The following is a 22,607-nucleotide window of genomic DNA, read 5'->3' as shown; positions in this document are numbered from 1 at the left end:
CGGGCGGGCGCATCATTGTTCACTTGCTGCGGGATGGTAGCACCCTCAGCAGTGGAGGGGGCTTGTCACGGAGACTCTGAGACCATGATGTTGTCATGGCAATGAGGTCCCGTGCGGCCTTGAAGGTGTCTGGAGTGGACGGTAGCTCCACCTCCTCTACTATATGGATTGGAGAGTCCAACAGTCCCAGGCATAATGGTACATCTTGCATGTCTGAAGTTCCCGGAGCCAACTTCAAGGGTCTCGGGGCCAGCTGTTCCCCTCTGGGTTGTGCCCATTGGCTGGGACAGCAGGGGAGGGTCTCACAGGAGATCCGCCTCTACCCTTCTTGGCGTACTTCTTTTGCAGTGCCAGAGAGTGAGACCGGTACCAGGGAGTTCCCACAGTCTTAGGCATGGGGGTCAATGGTGCTGAGTCTCTGTGCTCGGTGTCGGGTCCTGCCGCACAGAGGCGGGCTGTGGTTTAAGAGCAGCCTCCATGAGGAGCTGTTTCAACTTGAAATCCTGCTCCTTTCTGGTCCTGGGACAAAAACCCTTGCAAATCCTGCACCTATCGGCTTGGTGAGCCTCCCCCAGACACTTTAAACAAGCGTCATAGTGGTTGCCCATTGGCATGGGCTTACTGCAGGACTTGAACCCCGGGGATCGAGGCATGCCCCGAGGTCCCCAAGAGGAAAGGTCAGGGTGGAAGGGAAACCCCCCCAATCCTAACAGAACTACTACTAACTAATAAAAACTAGAACAACTACAAACTACTAACATAAACTACACTAGAAAGCTAGGGGAAGTGAGTAGAACTTGTAAGCAAGCCACTCGCGGTTCCAACAACTGTCACAGGCAGTAAGAAGGAACCGAGGAGGGGCCGGGTTAGCAGGGTCATATATCGAGCACCATGAAGGCGCCACTCCAGGGGGCTCCACAGGCGACCCAACGGGAGCTGCTGGGGGAAAAAATTCTGGCAACTGTGCACGTGGCGTGCGCACACCTGATTGGAATCGACGTGAACAAGCACTCAAAGAAGAAGCACAGTTACTGCAGGGTAACTGTTCTTTCTCATTCAAGAGATTGTCCACACAGATTCCACTCTAGGTGGCTAACAAGCAGTTATCTTGAGCCTGGAGGTGAGAAAGAAAAGGCAATTATTTACAAAAATCTACAAAGAATTCAGAAAGGTTCTAACTCTTTTGTCTACGACAAAACTCTAAACTCTTAACCAACTACTTTTCATGGAAACACTTCCTAAAGCAAGGTGCACCAAATATTCAATGGGCCTGGGCACTGAAAGCTTTCCGTCTCACAGTCACAGGCAGTAAGAAGGAACTGAGTGGCGGCTGAGCACATACCCTTGGCTTTGGTGGACGCAAGGGCATGCTGGGGTGCAGCCCCAGCAGACATGGCTTTCAAAGGAATCTGATCCCACATGCATACCTAGAGTGGAATCTGTGTGGACAACATACCTTAAAGAAGAACAAGCCATTTCAAGCAAAGATGGCAGAATGAAAGTGTGTATCAGAGTGCAAGAGATGAAGGGAGCACGTGGAGAAAAGATAACAATGTAGGGAAGTAGTGGAGTACTAGGAAATGAGAGCAGAGATGTAAACTGAGGCAAGATTAATTAAGGTGAAGCCAAGGAGCTTGAATTTTATGCAGTAACATCCAGGAAATCAGTGAAAGGATTCAAGATGAGGAAAAGGAACATGGAGAAGAGATTATGGTAATCAAGGCAAGAAGCAGGTTTTGGCAGAGGAGGTACATTATTATCAGGAAGGGGCAGATTATTGTACAATTAAAGAGGATGAAGCAAAAAAGAGTTAGCAAGAGAGTGGAGATGGAATGAGAAGCAGTATGGTCAAGTGAACAGGATGCTGGGGTGGGAGTCAGGAGATCTAGGTTCTATTTCTAGTTTTGCCACTGACCTACTGTGTGACCAGTTTTGGAGATATTCTGAAAAAGTGCTATGCTTTTTGCTTCCACAAACAACAATCATGTGAAATTCTGTTCTAAAAATAAGATGCAGACTCATTTAATGGAATTTACATAACTTAATAACATCTGCATATCAATCAGTTAGATTGGAAAGTGATATTAACCTGCAAATAGTTGTGAACACAAAAAGGGAGGTCCGTCTGAAGTTCAGGCCCACCAAGTTAGTCAAAGAAATAACTAAGACATACAGGATGTGAGATTGGACAGAAGGGGAAGTAGACATGTACATTTGGGAAGCACCCAGCGAAGCAGCAGCTGAAACAATTGGAGGTGACGATGCTGCCAGCTGGAAACAGAGGATGGACAGTACCAAGGACAGAAACCTGAAAAACATGAACACCTGGGTGAGAGGGGAGGATGCAGAGCTACCAGCGAAGGTGCTAAAGAAAAGATGAGGGAAGAGAGAAACAGAGGGCCCCACATATGGAAGCCAAGAAAGGAAAGGAGGAGAAAGTGATCAACTAAGGAGAAGGCAGCAGAGAAAGAAGACAGATAAGTGTTCCTTTTTCCTAGCAAGGAAAAGGTCTTAACAAGCTTGATCACAATAATATAGACGCAGTGAAGAGGGTGGAAGCCAGACTGGAGGAGAGCAAATAAAAAGTAGGATTAGGAAGTGTGCTATGAAATTTTTGGATCCAAAGGAAGGGGAGGAGGAAATTAGGCTAATACTTAGAAAAGCAGGTGGTTTTCAGCATAGGGCCTGCTCATAATCACACAGGAAAGAAACCAAGTATCAACAGTATTAAACAGTAACTACTCAGCATGAGTAAAGTGTTGATGTTATTCCTTACCTAATTTTGAGAAGGACTTTATGAACATGAATATATTTTCCATCCACTAGAAACTTCAAGTCTGCAGTGTCAGGATTGTCAAATTCCTTCTTCAGTGATTGGGCTACTGTTAGGTGGTCATCAGGTTCTAGGATAACAAAGGTATTTAACAGTTTTGATGAATAAATAACAATGTTCCATATCTCATGATTCCTGGCTTTAAGTCAGCATATCAATGAAAGCAATGCTGTTCATAAACACAACCTTCCACTCAAGACCAGTAACAAAACAATGTTAGAGTATGGACCTCTAGAACAGGGAGTAAAGGTTATGTCACTACAATTCCTACATGACTACCTACTCCAAACAAATACATATCTCAACCAAAAAAGAAGTCCACCTATTATCTCTCAGATAAATTTGACCCTACCAGAGGAATATTTCCTATCACTCAGAAAAATCTCAACGGTCGGAGACGTTTAATATTACAATTGATAGTAAATATTACCAAATACTTTACTTTTTTAAAATAATATTTTATCAGAAAGTGTTTATTTTTCAAATTATTTACTCTGGCATATGTACCAGATACATAAAACCATATTGGGATCTGCTAAAAAATAAAAAAAATCTCTGTTTTAAATACTTCCACTATGAGATGCCATTTCACATCAAGAGTAGCAAAAAAAGTGAATGCATCCATAAGTGCAGGTGAAGTGTCCTCAATATAACAGCCTTACAGATAAACATTAACAATTCTATACAGCTATTTGGAAAAATGAGCTCACTTCAGTGATGGTGTTTAAAGAATTGCACGTATTAAATTCTGTATGTCTATGCATGTATGCACATATACACATACTACTGTCCTCTGTGATACCTCTGTGACAAGTTTATCATATAGCCTTGACATCCGCATCTGCTATCTGTCCACAAATCCATCTCCCATGGACTAGTTCTAATACTTCAACCCCTTGAGCAGCTTCAAATAGCCATTTTCTTAAAAAAAAAACAAAAAAACTCCAAACAAAGCTGTCAAAAATATTTCCTCCTCTTCCCAGGGACAGTGACAGCTTTTCTCTACATAAATGTCACAAATTTAAAGTCTGATATCTTGCAGCCTACAAGGCAAGAAGTAGGAATTTTATATTTTTGGAAATAGGAGATACCCAGTTTCCCCAATGGGACCTAAAGACTTACTATTAGCTCTGGAGTCACAGGATTTGATATTAGGACATTATTAGGACATTTTAATATCTAGAAGTATTTTAGGTTATTTTTAAAGGATTTTATTGCTACCTTTGGGTTTATACAATTGGACTCAAGGTAACTAAGGCACCTGGATTTACAGGTAGAAAGATAAATAAAAAATTCCCAATGTTTTAAAAATAAAAAACATTTCTAAAATAGTTTTTCTGTAATGTGGCATATACACAATATGATAGTGTGGTTAAAAGTTTTACTGCTCTCATTTAGGATGGCCTGCATAGTTCACTCCAGTCTCTACTACTTGTGAGCAAATATAGTCACTTAAAACTCATACGAATAAAAGCTTTACACTTCCTCACCTTTTCCTATAATATATGCCAGTAATATATGAGAAAATACAGTGTGTATTTTCTTTGCAAGATTTAAATAAATAATTGCTCAACTTTTTATAGCTGATATCTACATATGTTTATTTTTAAAAAGAACTGACAAGTTGAAAGTAGATGTTTATTGGTAAAGGAAAACTCAAATGGTTTTAGAAGACTGAGTTTGAAATTCATATAACTTAGCACATTAAGCAGATTTATCACAACATTTAAAAATACGACATACTTTGCCTGCTTTGCTGTTTCCTCCTCAACTTAGTGAATAGGACAAAACACACGTTCACTGTTGTCTGATGTAACAAGTACATCCCCTTGGAAGGGTTGATGTTCAACTGACATGTTGTTATAGATCAAAACAATGCTGCAGCATTTTGTTGCGGAAGCCAAAAACAACAGAGTTACTTGCAAATATAAATGTGTGTCATTAAAATATTACCAGCTGACCTCTATAGAACTGGTCAGCCAGAGGACACAAAGGTAGGGCTAAGTTATGAAGCATTTCAAAGATAAAGACAAGAATCTTGTATTTGATGCACAGATGAAGAGGGAGTCAGTGGAGGGACACAAAGAGGAGGATGACATGATCAGAAAAATGAACCAAGAAAATTATTTTAGCAGCAGCATTTTGAAAAAGAGTTGAAGGGAGCAAGTTTGCAGTATTCAAAGCCAGAAAAGAGGAGGCTGCAATAGTCAAGATGTGAAATGATGAGGACTGGGACAAGAGTTTAGTTGTGTGAGCAGAGGAAAGGCCATGAAATGTCATGAAAGAAAAAGCAGCAAGCTTTAGAAATAATCTGAATATGTGGGTCTAGATGAAAGGGCTAAGTCAAAGTTCACACTCAAGGTACATGCCTGAGTGAGAAGGACTGTAGCGTTGTCCACAATGATGGCAAAAGTGTGGATACAAGAGAGACTGGAAAAAGATTAATAACTCAGTTTTGGACATGTTTCATTTATGAGGATGACTGAACATCCAAAAAGATGTCAGAAAGAAAGGCTACGGAGATAATTCATCAGTAGAACTGTAGATTTGCATGTCATCACACAAAGATGGTAGTTAAAACCATGCTTGCAGTTAAGAGCAGATAGAGATGGGAAGAAGAGGAAGAGACTAAGGATGGAGCTTTTAGGGTCACCCAGAGATAGAGCGGGGGGCGGGGGTAGGAGAATGACCCATCAAATGAGACTCTGAAAGAGTAATCAGAGAGGTAAGAGGAGAACTATGAGAGGACAAAACCACAAAAGACAACAGAGGACAAAATTTCAAGACATAGGGAGCAGCTGATGGTGTCAAAAGCCAAAGAGAGGTCAAGGAAGATAAAGGGCTGGTCTACACTAATGCTGTAAGTAGTTCTAAGTCATGCTACTTCAGTTGCGTAACTTACATAACTGAAGTTGATGTAACTTAGGTTGTCTTACAGCGGTGTCTACACTGCACTATGTCAACAGGAGATGCTCTCCCACCAACTTACCTTCTGCCTCTTGGGGAGGTGGAGTACAGATGTCGATGGGAGAGCGCTCTGCCATTGACTTAGCTTGTCTTCACCAGACCCGCTAAATCGACACCACTGCATCACTTGCAGCAGTGCCGATTTAGCCGGAAGTGTAGACAAGCCCAAAGACAGAATACAATCCATGAGATTTGACTAGAAAGAGGTCATGAGAGACTTTAGTGAGAGCAAGTATCAGAGTGGTACCCGTGTTAGTCTGGATCTGTAAAAGCGGCAAAGAGGCCTGTGGCACCTTATAGACTAACAGATGTATTGGAGCATAAACTTTCTTGGGTGAATACCCACTTCGTCAGGTGCATGTAGATTAACTATAGCAGTGGAAAAACCCTTTCCATCACTGTAGTGAGTGTCTACACGACAGCAATACAGTGGCACAGCTGCAGCGCCATAGCTGTGCTGCTGTAGCATCTGTAGTGTAGACAAGAACTTAGTTGTATGGAGTCCACAGGATGCCCAGGAGTCATTGATTTAAGTATACTTAATGGTTTCATAATACCTCCACAATGGGTTTGACCTCAGAGAAAGTGTTCTAAATAGGTCTTAATTTATTTGCTGGGAATATCAGTGCACTTGATTGCTCTTAAGCATGCAAGAAGGTAGGAACCACAGAATGAATCCTTTGCCCTGCGATTTTTGTGTTTGTAAATTATGAACAAATATTAAACTCTGACTGCATCATACTTAAGGGTACATCCTCTCAGCACTGGGATGTGGCCTTAGACAGAATAAATACGTTACAGAAAGATGCATCTAATTCCTACTAGCAGAGCTGATCAAGCACAGACTTTGGTGTATAACCTTTGTCTTATAGCCTGTATCATAAGGGGGTAACCTTAGGTGTTCATTAGAGCTTTTAGGTTGCCTAAACAATGAATTTAGAGACGCCAGATGGCTGAGGTAACGTCTTTTGTTAGACCAACCTCTGTTGGTGAGAGAGACAAGCTTTCAAACCACACAGGGCTCTTCTTCAGGTCTGGTAAAGGTACTCTGAGCATCACAGCTAAATGCAAGATGAAACAGATTGTTTAGCATAAGTAGTTAGCACATATTTGACATGGATCAGCGAAAGCACTTACTGACAGTGAAAATACCTTATTTTTGAATTGAGAACATTACACATTTTAGTATATTTGTATGCATTTCTTCCTTTTTTCAAAAGTGTAACTGTGTAGTATTTTAGTCTGCAGATCTATAGAAGATACTTGTCTTTACACAATCACAATTCAGAGGAAAACAAACTCTCCCTAATGTGCTAGCTTTAAATTTTTATGTCCTCTACCTTGAATTATCAAAGCCAAGTTTAGATAAAATTTAGATAAAAAATTATACTTGGTGCAGTTTCACGTGAGGAGTGACTAACATGGAGGCCAACATATGGCCCAGAAGTTGTAAGCAGGTCCTTGCTGTTATCTGCAGGCTTCACTGTATTGTAGAGATTAGACTGGACATAGTATGGAATCTCTCCATGGGCAGGTAGGCTCTGGCGGTTAGGGAGTCCACAAAACTCTGATGAAGTCTATCCTCTTTTTTACAGTGCAAATATTTGTAATCAAAAATAATAATATAAAGTGAGCACTGTACACTTTGTATTCTGTGTTGCAATATATTTGAAAATGTAGAAAAACATCCAAAATATTTATAATAAAATTAAATTGGTATTCTATTATTAACAGTGAGATTAAAACTGCAATTAACCACAGCTATTTTTTTAAATCTCGTAATTGTAATTTTTTTTAATCGTTTGACAACCCTATAAATAATAGCTTGGCATACTACTGTGCTGGGGTAACAAATTGTTTATTTCCCCCACCCCCAGGGCCCTTGTATGTGTCCCTTGCATGAGGAACAATCCTCACTCCTTTAAGCTCAAAAGGGCTCTGGGTATATGAGAATGGAGAGCAACCTACACATGGACCGCTTAGGCTGAAAGATCCAGGAAAAGGGAATGCAGTAGATGTGTAGAAAGAGCTCCTGATTGATCCCCAATCTGCTCCTGCAAAGCTGCCCTCTTCTAGCCCAGTGGAAGGGGATGAGGGAGAGGGAAGGCAAACAATCTTCTAAAGAACAAACCTTTTTCACTGGGAACAGGCTTGCCAATGTAGAGAGTCCTATCAGCTTTGGTTCATCTAAGGGGACAGGGAGAAGCTTCTTTCTGATCTGGCTTCTGTGAAGGCTAAATTCATGAGCCTGACAAGAAGTTCAGGGTAGGGCTGGCTGGGGGAAGTGTCTTCTAGTCCCTTTTACTATACCTCCAGGTCACTACCTCCAGCCTGCAGGATCAGATGGAGATCAGCAGTACCCTCCACTCAACCCCGCTGCCTACCCAGGAGATTTTCAAATAATCTCTCTCTTCCCAAAAGAGAGAGGAGCCCAGGTAGTAGTAGTGGCATGCTGGATTTGTTACCACTGGGATCATTCCTGCTTCACATGGCAAGCATCTAACTCCAGAGGTCATCAAGTAGACAATCCTTTTGAAGGTGGAAAAGACATTGGAGAGAGAGAAGACAGTTTACTAACTGGAAATCTGAGCATCAAAAATCTTTCTGAAGCTAATTGGTGGAGCTATCTGTTTATGCAGAAGGGGAGGACAACCCACTGTCTAGATTATTGGAGCTCCTCAAGCAGAAAATAGTTATGAAAGGTTATCACATTTCTAATACTTAATCACTCTTCAGCACTATGAAAAATGTAGCCAATGCTCCGAGTACACTTCAAAGCCCAAGACTCTGCTTGGGCTGTTTCTTTTTTCGTGAAAAAAGTATGATTGGAAAAAGGCAGCAGAGAAAACTTAGTAGATATGATTGCCTGATCCAAAGTGATTCCATACCCTGCACCAAAGACCCTTGCACAAAATGCTACGGTTGATCAACAGACTCACTTCCAAATGAAGGGAAATACTGAGACTGTAGGTTTAAAAGTAGAACACCAAGAAAGAGAACCTAGGCTTCAACCATAGGGAGGTTCTGAACTGCCATACTGAAGTACATGATCCTAGAGATGTTCAAGATACGATGAGGGGCATTTTTAGCATCCAACTAGGTGCTCAAGCACTGCCAACTTTTGGGATCAACTATCAATTATATTGCTTATTGCCAAGAGTAGCACCTGTAAGGCCTTTTTACCAGCCTTAGCACCACTAAGGCAAAGCCAAGAGGGAGGGGCGATCATGAGGAGTGGGCCTGACTGTGTCCTCTCTGATATGCTGGGTATGTGTCTCTGAAAAACAGGAAGTCTATCTTTATTTGACTTCTGGTGTGTGTGTGCCAGGGCCCATGAGACTGCAGACTCTGCAAAAATACATCTGTATAACTAACTGCTTAAAAAGTACTTGTTTAATGTTTTTTCTTTGATTGACATATTGTTGAGGTAACTGTAGCAGTTACTAACATAAAAAGGTGTAGATAGGTCTAAGGAATTTGGATTTGACTTTCTGGACATCTCTTGGAACTCCTGGCAACAGATGGATAGCTGGCCACTGGAAATTTGTCGTTTGACCACTCGAGACCCCTCCAGACCACAGGTAACTAATGTTTGGGGGTGCTCTATAACCTCTTGTGTTTGTATGTGCTTGAGATTAAATAAAGCAGAGACTCTGAGTAAAGGTCTTGTAGCGAGAGTGCTAGAGACTAATCAAGTGCTAGCTTTAAGTGAAAGCACTTGGTTTTGATTTTTTTGTGTCAGCCATATAGCAGACAGAAGCACTGTGTCTCCCTTGGTTTATCCTGATACCACCTCGCAGAGAGTAAAGTTACCAAGAGGTTTGGGTTTGGGGAACCCCGTGTAACAGATACAGTCCATCAGAAATCCTTACTGAGGCTAAAAATTAAGAGACAGTTACATGGAGGATAAATAAACTGCAACTGTTGGTAAATAAATTGGCTATTGATGGTCAAATATGCTAATATCCCAGAATCAACTGGGCACAAATGATTCAGAGCAAAGAATTTGTTTATCTCCTATTACGGAAGCCCATATGAAAACCTTCAAGGCTGATTCACTGTAGGGATAATGGGCTAAAAGCTTTCCTTGGCGGCGGGGGGGGGAGGGGAGGGGGCGTGGAGGAACCTTTAGGGGGGCATGGCAGGCCCAGCCCAGGCAGGAAGGGAGCACCACCTAGCTTTGTCCTGCCCCCAGCTCTGCTCCCGGCCTCACCCCTCCCCCCAGCTGTGGCCTCAGCCTCAACCCCCTTACCTCTGTCCATGTCCCCCTCACCCCGTGGAGCCGTGCCCTGCTCCCAGCTCTTGGAAGGTGGGGGGCGCAGACAGGGTAAGGGGGGGCATGAACCTCCAAAGCTGGAGGCCACTGCACTAAGGGGATGCAGATACTGTGGACAAGAGGGGCATGCACATTCAGTTTATCCCTAGAGTAACAGAGACAAGGGGAATTACTGGCAGGTGCTGAGTACTGAGACACCAGGGTGGTCTGGGTTACACAGGACTTCTGCATTCAGATTCCAGAGACTCCAGTGGTAGTTTAAAAGACTGATAAAACACAGCCTGGGGCCAAGAAGAGTGAAGTCACAGGGGCAGGGTGTTTGAAGTGTGGGGAGCTGGGGAACATAAAGAGGCATTGCCTGGGAAGGTCTTTGAACTGTAAGTAGAGGAAACCACATCATGGGAGTGTGAGAGGGGGAAAACAGCAAACCTGGAGTATAGTAACCAGGACTGGAGCAGGACACAGAGTTCACCCTCCCCTTCATTTACTAGGGATTTGGTGATCTCTCCTTTAGCCATGGGGCAGGAGAGCTTCAAAAGCGTGAAGTGCAGGAGGCAGCAGCCAAAAAAAATCTCATGTAGAAAAAGAGCCCAACACTTGGGGGGAAAGGAAGCAAGGATCCCAGGGAATATGTGGGACAAGAATATTATTAAGGAGATTGTGGAGCAGATATTCAGTTTGCAGTTTGGAACTGCAACAGCAGCTAGCCAGGCTATAGGAGCAGCAACAGGACCTGTTACAAATCCTGCAGGAAAGAATTGGCAACACTTACAGGTACTGAGCAGACAAGAGGGAGCTAGTGGGCTAGAGGCCTGAGGCCTGGCTGAGGAGATGTTATGGTTCTGTACAGATGGGATATTTAAGACAGTGCGCCCTTGGGTAACTGGGGGAAAAGACAGAGTTGCTGGGGCTAATTGCAGGAAGAGCCACAGAAACCCCTCCAGGGAAAGGATGGAAAAGCTTAATTGATTTTGTTGTGGAGAGGTTGGCCATGTAGCCGGGCGGTTACCCCGTTCCAGCCCTGAAAGAGTTAAAAGCCAGCCCTTGGAGAGGGTTAGGGCTAGGAGCCAATCAGAAAAGGCTGAGAGGCAGACAACCAGGGCCAGGCTCGGCCCTATAAAAGGCTGCAGGGCCAGAAAGCAGTCAGTTTTTCTCCAGCCTTGGAGAGAGATGGACCTGGCTGCCTGAAAGAGGAAAAGGGTACCTTGGACAGCGCAGTGCTGGGGAAGGGCAGGGGGAGCTCCAGCCTGGAAAATCCCCAGGCCGAGGCCTTGCTGTCAGGGCCCGAGGAGGTACTAGGGCTGTGGGGAGGCAGCCAGGGGAGGAAGAGGCAACAGGTCCAACCCCCTGGCTGATGATGAGTGACTATTTCAGACTGCAGTTTGCCCCTGAGGGAAGGGGCTAGATGAAGACTGGCAGTGGGTCACTGAGGTGAGGTGGGATTAGAGGTGGGGTTCCTTGGAGAGGGGAGGACCCCAAGTGTGGGAGTACTGCTTCAGGCAGTACCCAAGAGAAGGAGCACCACGGGCAGGGAGGGATGTGGAGCCTGAAGTATAGTTGTGGAGATTGATAATGAAAGACAAGCAGTGACTACAGGAGAGACACCGGCCAGCAGGAGGTGCTCTGAGGCTGGAATGAGCTAATTCCCGACTAACCAGCAGGAGGTGCCACGGAGGTGAGTGCTCAACCTCTTACAGGCCATATAAAAAGATTTTTCCCTTTGATGAGGTGGACACACTGCAGGAAGAAATTCAGGAGCCCCAAGAATAGGCAGGAGAAGAAGAGGGTGTCTGACAGCACTAATGCATAGGAGGTACATGCACCAGATCTGGCACTAGAGACAGTGAATGAAATAATTGTGATCACAGACACAAATCTTACTGAGGTGTCAGTGCACACTGATGTCCCCACAGGGGCCACAAGGAAAACCAGGTGAAGACTGTGAAATCTTTCTAGGCAGAGAGGCCTGAGAGAGAGACCCTGATCAACCAGGGCAGAGACTGGTACATGCATTCCAAGCAGACAGACCTGGGTGGGAGACACTGAGAAACCAGGGCAGAGCCCACTACAAGCTCTACATGTCAAGAGACCTTGAGAAACCAGGGCACAGTCTGCTACAAGCTCTCCAGGCAGAAAGCGAAGACTCTGAAAGATCAGGACAGAGATTGCTACAAGCTCCCCAAGTATAGAGGCTGGGAGACAGACTCTGAGGAACCAGGGCAGAGACTGATAAAAGTTCTCAAGAGAGGCCTGGGAGAAGAACCTGACTACAAAGGCCAGAGATTGTGAAACGCTCTTTAGGCAGAGGCCTGGGGGGAGAAGACCCTGAATAAGCAGGGCAAATACTGTTATAGGAGGGACATTACCCTCAATAGGACCACCACCTCAAATACTTTCTGTGACGGAAGGTATGTGATGGTGTATAGCAGGCCCTTCATAGCCCCTGCTGGAGGCCCTTCAATCCTACTACACCTTGCCCCAGGAAGGAGCTGCAGAGGTGGGCCCTCCAGGTCTGCCTACAAAGGCTGCTTTTGTGCCCAGTGGGCTCAGATAAAAGGAGCTGCAGAGCCTGAGCAGGTCAGTTGCTGGCTGGAACCAGAGGGACAAAGAAGGATACTCTGATCTTAATGCACTGTAGCACTAGAAGTTAACCTACACTGACTAGCACATTTAAAGAATAATAGTTTTGTTGCCATCTTTGGAATGCGGACCATTATACCTACTAACTGAACTAAGCAAGAATGTTAAATACACAGGCTATGGATCAGCTGCATCCTTGGAGCACTTTAGTTATTCCTAATAAACTGGAAGAGTATTTTAATTTAGTCAAAGGAAATAGGGTCTCTAATTGTGTTTCTTTCTAACACTATTCCAGTATAAATGTAGATCTGGTATTCAGTGGGGACCGTAACACTTCAGTGAATTTTACATCTAAGCTTTAAAACCTAACCAAAGCAACATGTACTTAATCATCTGTTCAATGTTTTTCACAAAGGAACAGTTTCTCATAGACATAAACCCTAAACATGGTAGAGATTTATTTTATATGGAATTTACAATTAAAATACTTACACATTTATGAGCTGTACCCATTGCCTAAGATTTTTAGTGTATTAACATAATTAAAATAAAATTTAAATTAATATAAAGCAACTACTAACAGTATCTAAACCAAGCCAGAGAATGCATTCAGTTTCTAAAAAGGCTACCCTATGGACCACAGCCACATTCCTCAATCCTATCAATATAACACCCTTTTACAACAGACCTTCTCAGGCAAAATTCTGAGCTAACAGAGGAGGCCTTACGCTATGTTCTAAAGTACAAATGCTGGGTCTAGTAAAGCAAATTCTAGAGTAGAGGACTCACCACTGAATTTGCCAGTCCCTCAAAGCTTAAAAGTAGGTCCTATTAACACAACTGCTTTGTCTCAAATAGTAAAAAGATACTCAGGAACTGGGTGCGTACTACTAAACAGTTTTGGACCAAAGCGCATGGTACCCAGAAGCAAATAGAAAACCAGTACAGAACTCAGGTTTCAGAGTAACAGCCGTGTTAGTCTGTATTCGCAAAAAGAAAAGAAGTACTTGTGGCACCTTAGAGACTAACCAATTTTAAATTGGTTAGTCTCTAAGGTGCCACAAGTACTCCTTTTCTTTTTTCAGTACAGAACTGGAATTCAAAAGTAATGTGCTCAATATAGCTCAGAACACTAAGTAAATGGGTTGCTATGTTCTTCACTTGCTGAGACCTGATTTATGCTACAAAGATAACTTGGTGTAAGACACCTTGTGTTGACCTGTTTGTGTATGTGTCTACACTCAAATTTGTCTCATGCCAACACAGGCGCCTCATTACAGCAATGCACTAAAACCACCTCCCCAAACAGTGACCATGGGGCTCAATCTTCTGAGGCTGACGCAGTGCAAGTATAGACAATGAATGACCTGCATCAACTCTAACAGTCCTCCAGCAGCTGTGTCACAATGCCCCATTTCTTGCAACAGTGACACTCTGGTCACAATTGTAAACTCCACTGCTCAGAGGTCACAGAGGCTGGAAGCTTTTCCTCCCCACGTGTATTTTTAAATGCCTTTTCCTGATTGTCTAGCTTTGTGAGCACACCTAGCAGATATTCCTTGTTGTGTGCAACTGCCCAGCCAACCACGCCAGCTCCATGCACGAGACACACCTCTGCCTGGAGCAGACAAGAGGTACTAGATCTCCTGAGCCTGTGGGGAGAAGAGGCAGTGCAAGTACAGCTATTACACTGCCATGGAAACGTGGAGATCTATGAGCAGATTACACAGGGGGTGCAGGAAAAGGAGTATGACAGAGATCAGAAGCAGTACTGCGGGAAAGCCGGCAAACCACAAGACCAGGTGCGTCAACAATCCATCTAGTGCTGCACCCAGACCTACCACTTTCACAATGAGCTGCGTGCTATACTTGGCAGAGACCCCACCAGCAACCCCTAAACCACTGTCGATACCTCGGAGGAGTCCAAGACAGAAACCCCTGTTATGAACAGCAAGGAGGAAGAGGAGAAGAGAGAGATGCAGAGGTAGGATCCAGCCATACCACAAATCAGGACCTGTTTGAGTCTCTACAACAACCTAGTCAGTCCTGCCAGCCAAGCACAGATGAACCCAGTGAAGGGGAAGAGACCTCAGGTAAGTGCATGCATGTATTTTCCCTTACAACATTTAAATTTAAAGATGGCACCCATCCCCAGGTTAACATGACACAGGTATAGACTTTTTACTGTTTTACTCATATGAGAAGAGGTAGCAGTGCAACAAACAGAGGTACATCTGGTGTTTGCTCATTCCCCTATTGGTTTAGGTGGTAGAGGAGGGGCATGAAGAGCAGTTTGTTCCTTGCATCCTTCTGAGAGACTTTTGATGAAACTTTCATGGAGATACTCTGCAATCCTTTCCCAAAGATTTCTAGAGATGGCTGCCTTATTTCTTCCTCCACAGTAGTACACTTTCCCACATCACTCCATGATGAGTTCGACAGGTACCATTGCAGTAAACAGGTTAGGGGCATATAGGCCCAGGCAGCTTTGGGATGCTAGTAACAGCTGAGCTCTCTGTGCCTTGTTACCCGCAGAAGTGAGATATCAACTAAAATCACAACCACCTGTAGAAAACAGTGCCAATATTCAATACCACTGCCCTATACTCATACCCATGGAATACAGACTGAAATTTTACTGTTTCAACCACAATGGACATCATTTGTGTACTGAAATGGACAGAAATAGTGGTGTCTTTCCAGTTTTAAAGCTCTGTTACATTTATAGTGTATTGCCTGTTGTTTTTTGTACATGGTTTATCTGCACTGTTTTTTGCCATTCTATACCTTTCTGTTTTTTGGAAATAAAATTATTTTATTAATTCACAACTCATAGTGCAAAATGCACAGCACTACTCAAAGAATCCCATATTTGTAAATGTAGAGCACCACAAAACTCATAGATTCAAGAAAACACCGTCACAGCTATAAATGTACTGCAAGCATCACACAATTCTTACCAGCACCCAAAGCTTCAGACCCAGACAACAGACCAGCACAGAACACTATAGTGGCTGACTGTTAAAGTCTTCTTTCAAAGCCACCCTCCACTGAATCGCTCCATGCTGAGCTCGTCATAGCCCTTGTGTCTGGTTGTTGAAAGTCAGCAGACAACTGCTCTACCTCTGCCTTCCACCCTGGCAGCAGCTCTTCCCCCTTAACCTCACAGACATTGTGCAGGACATAACAGGCAGCTATAACCATTGGGACATTTTTCACACGGACATCTAATCTAGTGAGTGAACACTGCCAGCATCCCTTCAATCTACCAAAAGCACATTCAACAGTCATTCTGCACCTGCTTAGACAGAAATTCAATCCTTCCTTGGAGCTGTCCAGGTAGCCAGTATACATTTTATGAGCCAAAGGCGCAAGTCTGGGTCCTCCAGGATTACTAATGGCATTTCAATATTGCCAGTCAGGAAAGAACATCCCTGTTTGCAGCTTTCTGAACAGTCCTGTGTTCTTAAAGATGCAAGCATCATGCACCTTCCCTGGCCAGCCCACACTGAGATCAGTGAAGTGTCTTTGGTGATCCGCTAACCCTTGCATAATCATAGAGAAGTGCCCTTTCTGTTGATGTACTCTGTGGCAAGGTGGACTGCCAAATAAGAATATGTATGCAGTCTATCACCCCACTTCAGTGCAGGAAGCCCATTGCTGGAAATCCTTCCATTATGTCCCTCAAATTCCCAAGAGCTACAGTCCTGTGTAGCAGAAACAATTAATGGACCTACACACTTGCATGACAATGGCCCCCACTGTGAATTTTCCAACTTCAAAACGATTTCCCACTAACTAGTAGCAATCCTGCAGGTCTGAAAATACAGAAGAATCATGTGTCCTGTATTTGCAATGTTCATGAGAATGGTGTCGAGCTCTGTGCTTCTGTTAGAAGTGGTGGACACCAAAAAGTGCAGTGCAGGTTTGTGGAATTTTTTTTTAAAAGTATGAAGATTATGGGATATGGATGACATTATAGGATGGAGAAAGTTGCATTGTGGGAACTTGACCCCTAGCTCACAGAGATTCCTGCACGATTCATTTCTACCTCACAACACATTGCCAAAAATTTCCCAAAAGGCATTGCACTGGACAGCAGCTCATGGCACGCTGGGATACCTACCTATAGAGCATTGCATTTTGCATTGACACAAGCACTCCTGGTGAAAATGTGCATCACGAACACAAGCAGCCAAATATGCACATGCATGAGTGATATATAAGGATATGTTTTAGTTACGGGCATTTTTAGTAAAAGTCATGGACAGATCACGGGCAGTAAACAAAAATTTACGCCCTGTGACCTGTTCGTGACTTGTACTATATGCCCCTGATTAAGCCTTTGTTACTTGGGGGGGGGAAGAGGGCAGCCCAGGGGCGCTCTGGGGGCAGGCAGCCTAGGACCCGCGCTGGTGCTGAGGGTGGGCGGGCGGCAGCACATGGCCTGGGACCCCTGCTGATGCTGAGGAGGGGTTGGCAGTCTCCCTACCTGGCTCTGTGTGGCACCGTGGAAGTGACAACATGTCCCTTGGCTCCTAGGCGGAGGCACAGCCAGGAGGCTCCGTGCACTGCCTCTGCCCCAAGCGCCGACTCCACAGCTCCCACTGGCCGGGAACCACAGCCAATGGGAGCTGCAGGGGTGACGCCTACAGGCGGAGGCAGTGCACAGAACTGCTTGGCTGTGCCTCTGCCTAGGAGCAGACCGAGGGACATGTAACCACTTCTGGGGAGCCCCCCACCCAAGGTAAGTGCCGCCTGGAGCCCTCACCCCCTCCCGCGCCCCAACCCCCTGCCCCTGTTGCCCTGGATTTGAGGGGTGTATACCCCAGAACGTGATCAAGTTAATTGCAGCCATATTATGTGCATTCAGCCACCCTGAATTAATGAAACAGAATACCACATAGTTAAGGATTAATTTGGAAACAGGCTTTTAGAAGCAAGGTTATATCTAGCTGGCAGTTTCTGCTAATCAGAATGGGAGGAGGGGATAAACAAGTAAAGAATTGAGACTAAAAACCTTGGTGGTTGGAATACCTTGAGTCTAAACCTCTCTGATATTAAAAGTTTATTGAAAGTTAGAAAAGTGATGATCCAGGAGGTGTCATTATGATCTATATGTTTTGTAGAAGTTAGTCATAAAAGGTTAGCTAATAGAGTGTACTTTGGAGCAGCCCTCTGAAGACATCTTGAGAGACCTTTTCCCCCGGTGGGTGAACAACTGGCCATTGCGAACCGCCTGTTAGTTACTCAATAGTGATCCAGATGTTAGGTAAATATCTGGGATGTTCTAAACCTATTGCTTATGTTTGTGTGTGCTTAAATCTAAAAAACTGCATTTTTAGATAGAACACGCTTATTCTCCCTATGTCCACCACAAAAGGAATAAAAAGGTTCCCCGGTTCTCCAAATCCAAACCACTCAGCAGCTCTACTTGTCTTGCCTAAGCCACCATGCACTACATAACTGAAGTCGACGTAACCTACATTGACTTACTGCAGTGTCTGCACCATGCTATGTTGACAGAAGCTCTCTCGTTGACATAGCTTCTGCCTCTCGTTGCGGTGGTTTACAGAAGTCAACAGGAGAGCGCTCTCCCATCGACTTGGCATGTCTTAACCAGACTCGCTAAATTGACACTGCTGCATCCATCACAGCAGTGCTGATTTAGCCCATAGTGAAGACAAGCTCTCAGACACTATGGAGAACAGAGCTATGAGAAGGGACCTCCAGAACAGGATACCTATACACAGGGCCGGCTCTAGGATTTTTGCCGCCCCAAGAAAAAAATGTTTGCCCATCCTGCTTTTTTTTGGTGCCCCCCCGGCTCCGCCCCAACTCCGCCCCATCCCAACCCCTTCCCCAAATCCCCAGCCCCGCCTCCTCCCCCAGGCGTGCTGCATTTCTCCCCACCCTACTGCTTCCTGCGGCTCCCCCCCCATAACCGCCCGCCCTAACTCACCTCCGCTCCACCTGCTCCCCTGAACATGCCGCTGCTCTGCTTCTCCCCCATCCCTCTCAGGCGAGGGAGAGGCAACGCATTCAGGGGAGCAGGCAGAGAGGAGGTGAGCGAGGGTGGGGGGGGGGGGAATAGAGGAACTGCTCCCTACCCCAGCTAACCTCCTCTCCACCACCGCCACCTACCCTGAGCGCGCCGGCGCTCGGCTTCTCCTCCCTCCCTCCCAGTCTTGCCGCATAGAAGCGGCTGCGCATTCAGGGGAACAGGCGGAGGCGGAGCAGAGGCGAGCTGGGGTGGCGGGGACACATTTCTAGGGGCGGCATGGCCGGCGCCGGAATGCCGCCCCTAGAAATGTGTCACCCCAAGCACCTGATTGTTTTGCTGGTGCCTAGAGCCAGCCCTGCCTGTACAATCACTCCCAATCAAAACAAAGGAGACCATCTTGTATATTGCCACAGAAAAATGTCACCCCATAAAACGCAACTGACTGCCTATGATTTAGCACCTACAATCTGTCAGAAAGTCTCAGCATTTTTTACAGTTCCATAGTTCCAGTCATTAAAATTAACAAATACTGTAGGTTGTATTTTCCAGTTTAAATTTTTAAAATTAACTAAAGTGTATTTTTCAAATGCGTTTATCCTTTCTTATGCACCAAATTAAAAAAAAAAAAAAAGATTAGGATGCAACAACAACAAAAAACACGGTAAGCTCACCTACTGATAGGAGACGCCATGTCACAGCAGGAGTAGCAAAACAAGCAAACACATCATCTGTGCAGGCAAAGTGCGTAAGGTGTGGAAGAATCACAGACTGGCCACGGCACTGACCCCACATATACACATGGCCACCCTGGGTTTTAGCAGCAGAAGTGTGAGCAGAATGGCAGGCTGCAATTTCTATAACTCTAAATTCACAAGCAAACAAAAACACTGGCATAAGGACAAAGTGCAGTGAAAAAGCTTACTACCACATACCTACTTTTGTAGGCTTGCATGCATTTCAAGTTTTATGGGAATATATTCCTCCCCCCACCACTCCCCTCATAAATGACAAAATGTTTCCATAGCATGCAAGACAACTGAAAATAAGGTTGTTTGCTATTTGTAGATATACAGCATCTAGTTACTCCTCTCAATTTTAACCCTGAAAACAGCAAATCACATTTATCATAGAATATTTTACTATTTAATTAATACCACATCAAAGTGCAACCGTTACAATATTACACCTATTCTTAGCGTTACTTCTAACTAATATGCATGCACATGTACTAACTAAATTATTCTGTAGGCCATCTTTTAGAACATTTTCCAAGTGAAGGACCTAGACCCAAGGAAAGCACTAATTAAAGAACATTACCCCCCTCACTTTAGCTATATTAAGATGCTTCACTAACCCTAGAGGTTGATTTTAGGTTTTCAAAACTCCCTCACATTCAATGTTACACAACCCACTGTTTTGCAGTCTGAAGTATAACTTGTCTGATTAGTGGTGAAGTTGTATATATATATATTTAAGACAAAATCTTGCAGCCCTTAGTGTGAGGTAACACTCCCATTGTCATAAAGAACACAGGATTTGGCCAACAACTGATGAAGGCAATATATAACATTTTTTTTAAAAGGTACTAAACATATTTGGACTGCGGCACAAATATTTTAAGCAAAAAATAAATACTGATGTTTGAAAAAAGCAACAAATTAAGAGGAAATAACACCACACAATATCATATAGCAATGACCTCTTCCTTCTAGCAGGTGGAGACAGAAACAATTGTAAGAGTAGCATTATACATTTTTGAAGTCTTTCACATTTTTGAAGTCTTTCACAGCAGGAAAACCAAAATGGTTTATTCAACAAGACCCTAATATACTCTAGTAAGGAACACATTCACATTTCCACTGATAGAAACACAAAGTATTGCATTATCCATAGAAATTATTCTATTACTGATTATCAGAAACTAAGATTAAGAAATTTGTAAAAGCTAAATTTTCAGGCAGAAATATAATTTTATTCCCTCCAGCCTTTCCCTTACTAATCTAGGACTACAAAACATAGAAGGGGTATTTAATGCAATAGCTACAGGCAAATTGTAAATATCCACTCTTCTGACTTTTTCCACATTTTTTTGTTTGATCAATCTTAATGGTAAACTATTATTAACATAGGAAATAAATTGTAAAAAAATAAGAAGCCTTGTTTTTGGTTGACTCAGTATAGAGAAGTGGCAGCACAGCACCAATGACAGCATACAATTAAAACTCATAAAATACTCTGAGAAGTAGGATGCAGCTGAAGGAGAAAGAGAGGCAGGAAACAGCCAGCCCCAGAATTTGTAGTCTCCCTTTCACATCTATTTATCATGGCAATGCATATGTTTCCAGCTAGGTCAAATTTTAACTTACAAATGTAAATGTCAGCCAACATTAGAATCTATTCAGGTTTAGGTCTGTGAAATAACCATAGCTAGCAATTACAAGTGATTTCTACTAAAAAAGTCACTGTGATTTTGCGCAGCACTTCCGTGATTATTTTGATTAATGCCTGATTATTATAGTGTAAATATTACCTGTCCTTATCAACAATAACTGGTGCAGGGTAAGACTGGTTACTTTTATTGCCAGTGCCTAACTGACCATATGAATTGGCTCCCCATGCATACAGCTGACCTTCATCTGTTAGCACTAATGTATGTGCATAGCCACAGGCAACCTGCAATGAATAATAAAAAAAATCTCATCTTACTTACCAGCAAATTAATTCAGACAAATAAATATATTTTCATATTGTTGATTCTATACCTAAGAAGATAAACACATAGGTAGGGCCCTACCAAATTCATGGTCCATTTTGGTCAATTTCACGGTCATAGGATTTTAAAAATTGTAAATTTCATGATTTCAGCTATTTAAATCTGACATTTCATGGTGTTGTAATTGTAGGGGTCCTGACCCAGAAAGGAGTTGTGTTTGTGTGGGAGGGGCTGTGGCAAGATTATTGTAGGGAAGGTTGCTGTCCTGCTACTCTTACTTGTGCACTGCTGCTGGCGGCGGCGTTGCCTTCAGAGCTGGGCAGCTGGAGAGTGGCGGCTGCTGGCCGGGAGCCTAGCTCTGAAGGCAGAGCCACCACCAGCAGCAGCATAGAAGTAAGGATGTCATGGTACGGTATGGCCACTCTTTACTTCTGCGCTGCTGCCTGCAGAGCTGGGCCCTCAGTCAGCAGCTGGCACTCTCCAACCGCGCAGCTCTGAAGGCAGCACAGAAGTAAGGGTGGTAATACTGTGACCTCCCTAAAAGTACTTTGCAACTCCCCTGCAATTCCCTTTTGGGTCAGGACCCCCAATATGAGAAACACTGGTCTCCCTGTGAAATCTGTATAATATAGGGTAAAAGCACAAAAAGACCATTTTTCACGGTTCGTGATGCGTTTTTCATAGCCCTGAATTTGGTGGGACTCTACACACAGGCAATACAACTTACAAAAATAACAAACACAGATCATACTATAATCGGGAACAGAAATAGGATGAGAGATTTTGAGCAACGAAATGCATGTGAAAAAACCTGCTTATATTTTTTAAAAATTCACAAGCCAATAACCTTTTAAGAGCACAGTAATGAAAAATGTACAAAAGAAGAAATAACAGAGGCACATTGAAACACAACAAGGGATCTCAGAAGCAGGTGAAGTGAGAGAGAACTAGGAGAACTTTACAAATTTTGCAGTAAAACTCGTATCATGGCATAAATTAAAGTTTGAAACTATGGGCCTGATGCTGTAAATACTAGCTACCAAGTGTAGTGCTAACTACTGTAAATAGTCCCATTGAACTATAGTATTCAACGCTATGGCTTCCATCCAGCTAAAAGCTTAAGACTTAAGTGTTTAAGCATGTGACATCCATCCCACTGACTTCTATGGGACTAGTTATGCGCTTACAGTTAAACATATACTTAAGTATACTTAAGTCCTTTGTTGAATCAAGG

At 43.7% G+C, this 22,607-nt stretch overlaps 1 protein-coding gene across 21 annotated transcripts in view; it reads right to left on the bottom strand.

Annotated features, from left to right (window-relative positions):
- The window catches only part of LOC125636591 (RCC1 and BTB domain-containing protein 2), a 93,979-nt gene that overhangs the window by 33,021 nt on the left and 38,351 nt on the right, over positions 1 to 22,607 (bottom strand). For all 21 annotated transcript variants that reach the window (XM_048850106.2, XM_075128477.1, XM_048850018.2 and 18 more), the window contains 3 exons: positions 21,191 to 21,333; positions 19,332 to 19,522; positions 2,777 to 2,903 (listed from right to left, as the gene is read on the bottom strand). In XM_048850106.2, the coding sequence (XP_048706063.1) occupies positions 2,777 to 2,903; positions 19,332 to 19,522; positions 21,191 to 21,333 (461 nt within the window). The remainder of the gene's footprint in view (positions 1 to 2,776; positions 2,904 to 19,331; positions 19,523 to 21,190; positions 21,334 to 22,607) is intronic.

The sequence above is a fragment of the Caretta caretta genome, chromosome 1 (assembly GCF_965140235.1).
Source record: "Caretta caretta isolate rCarCar2 chromosome 1, rCarCar1.hap1, whole genome shotgun sequence".
NCBI classification, from domain to species: domain Eukaryota; kingdom Metazoa; phylum Chordata; order Testudines; family Cheloniidae; genus Caretta; species Caretta caretta.
The sequence above is the reverse complement of the archived record's forward strand: the minus strand, read 5'-3'. Positions and strand labels throughout refer to the sequence as shown.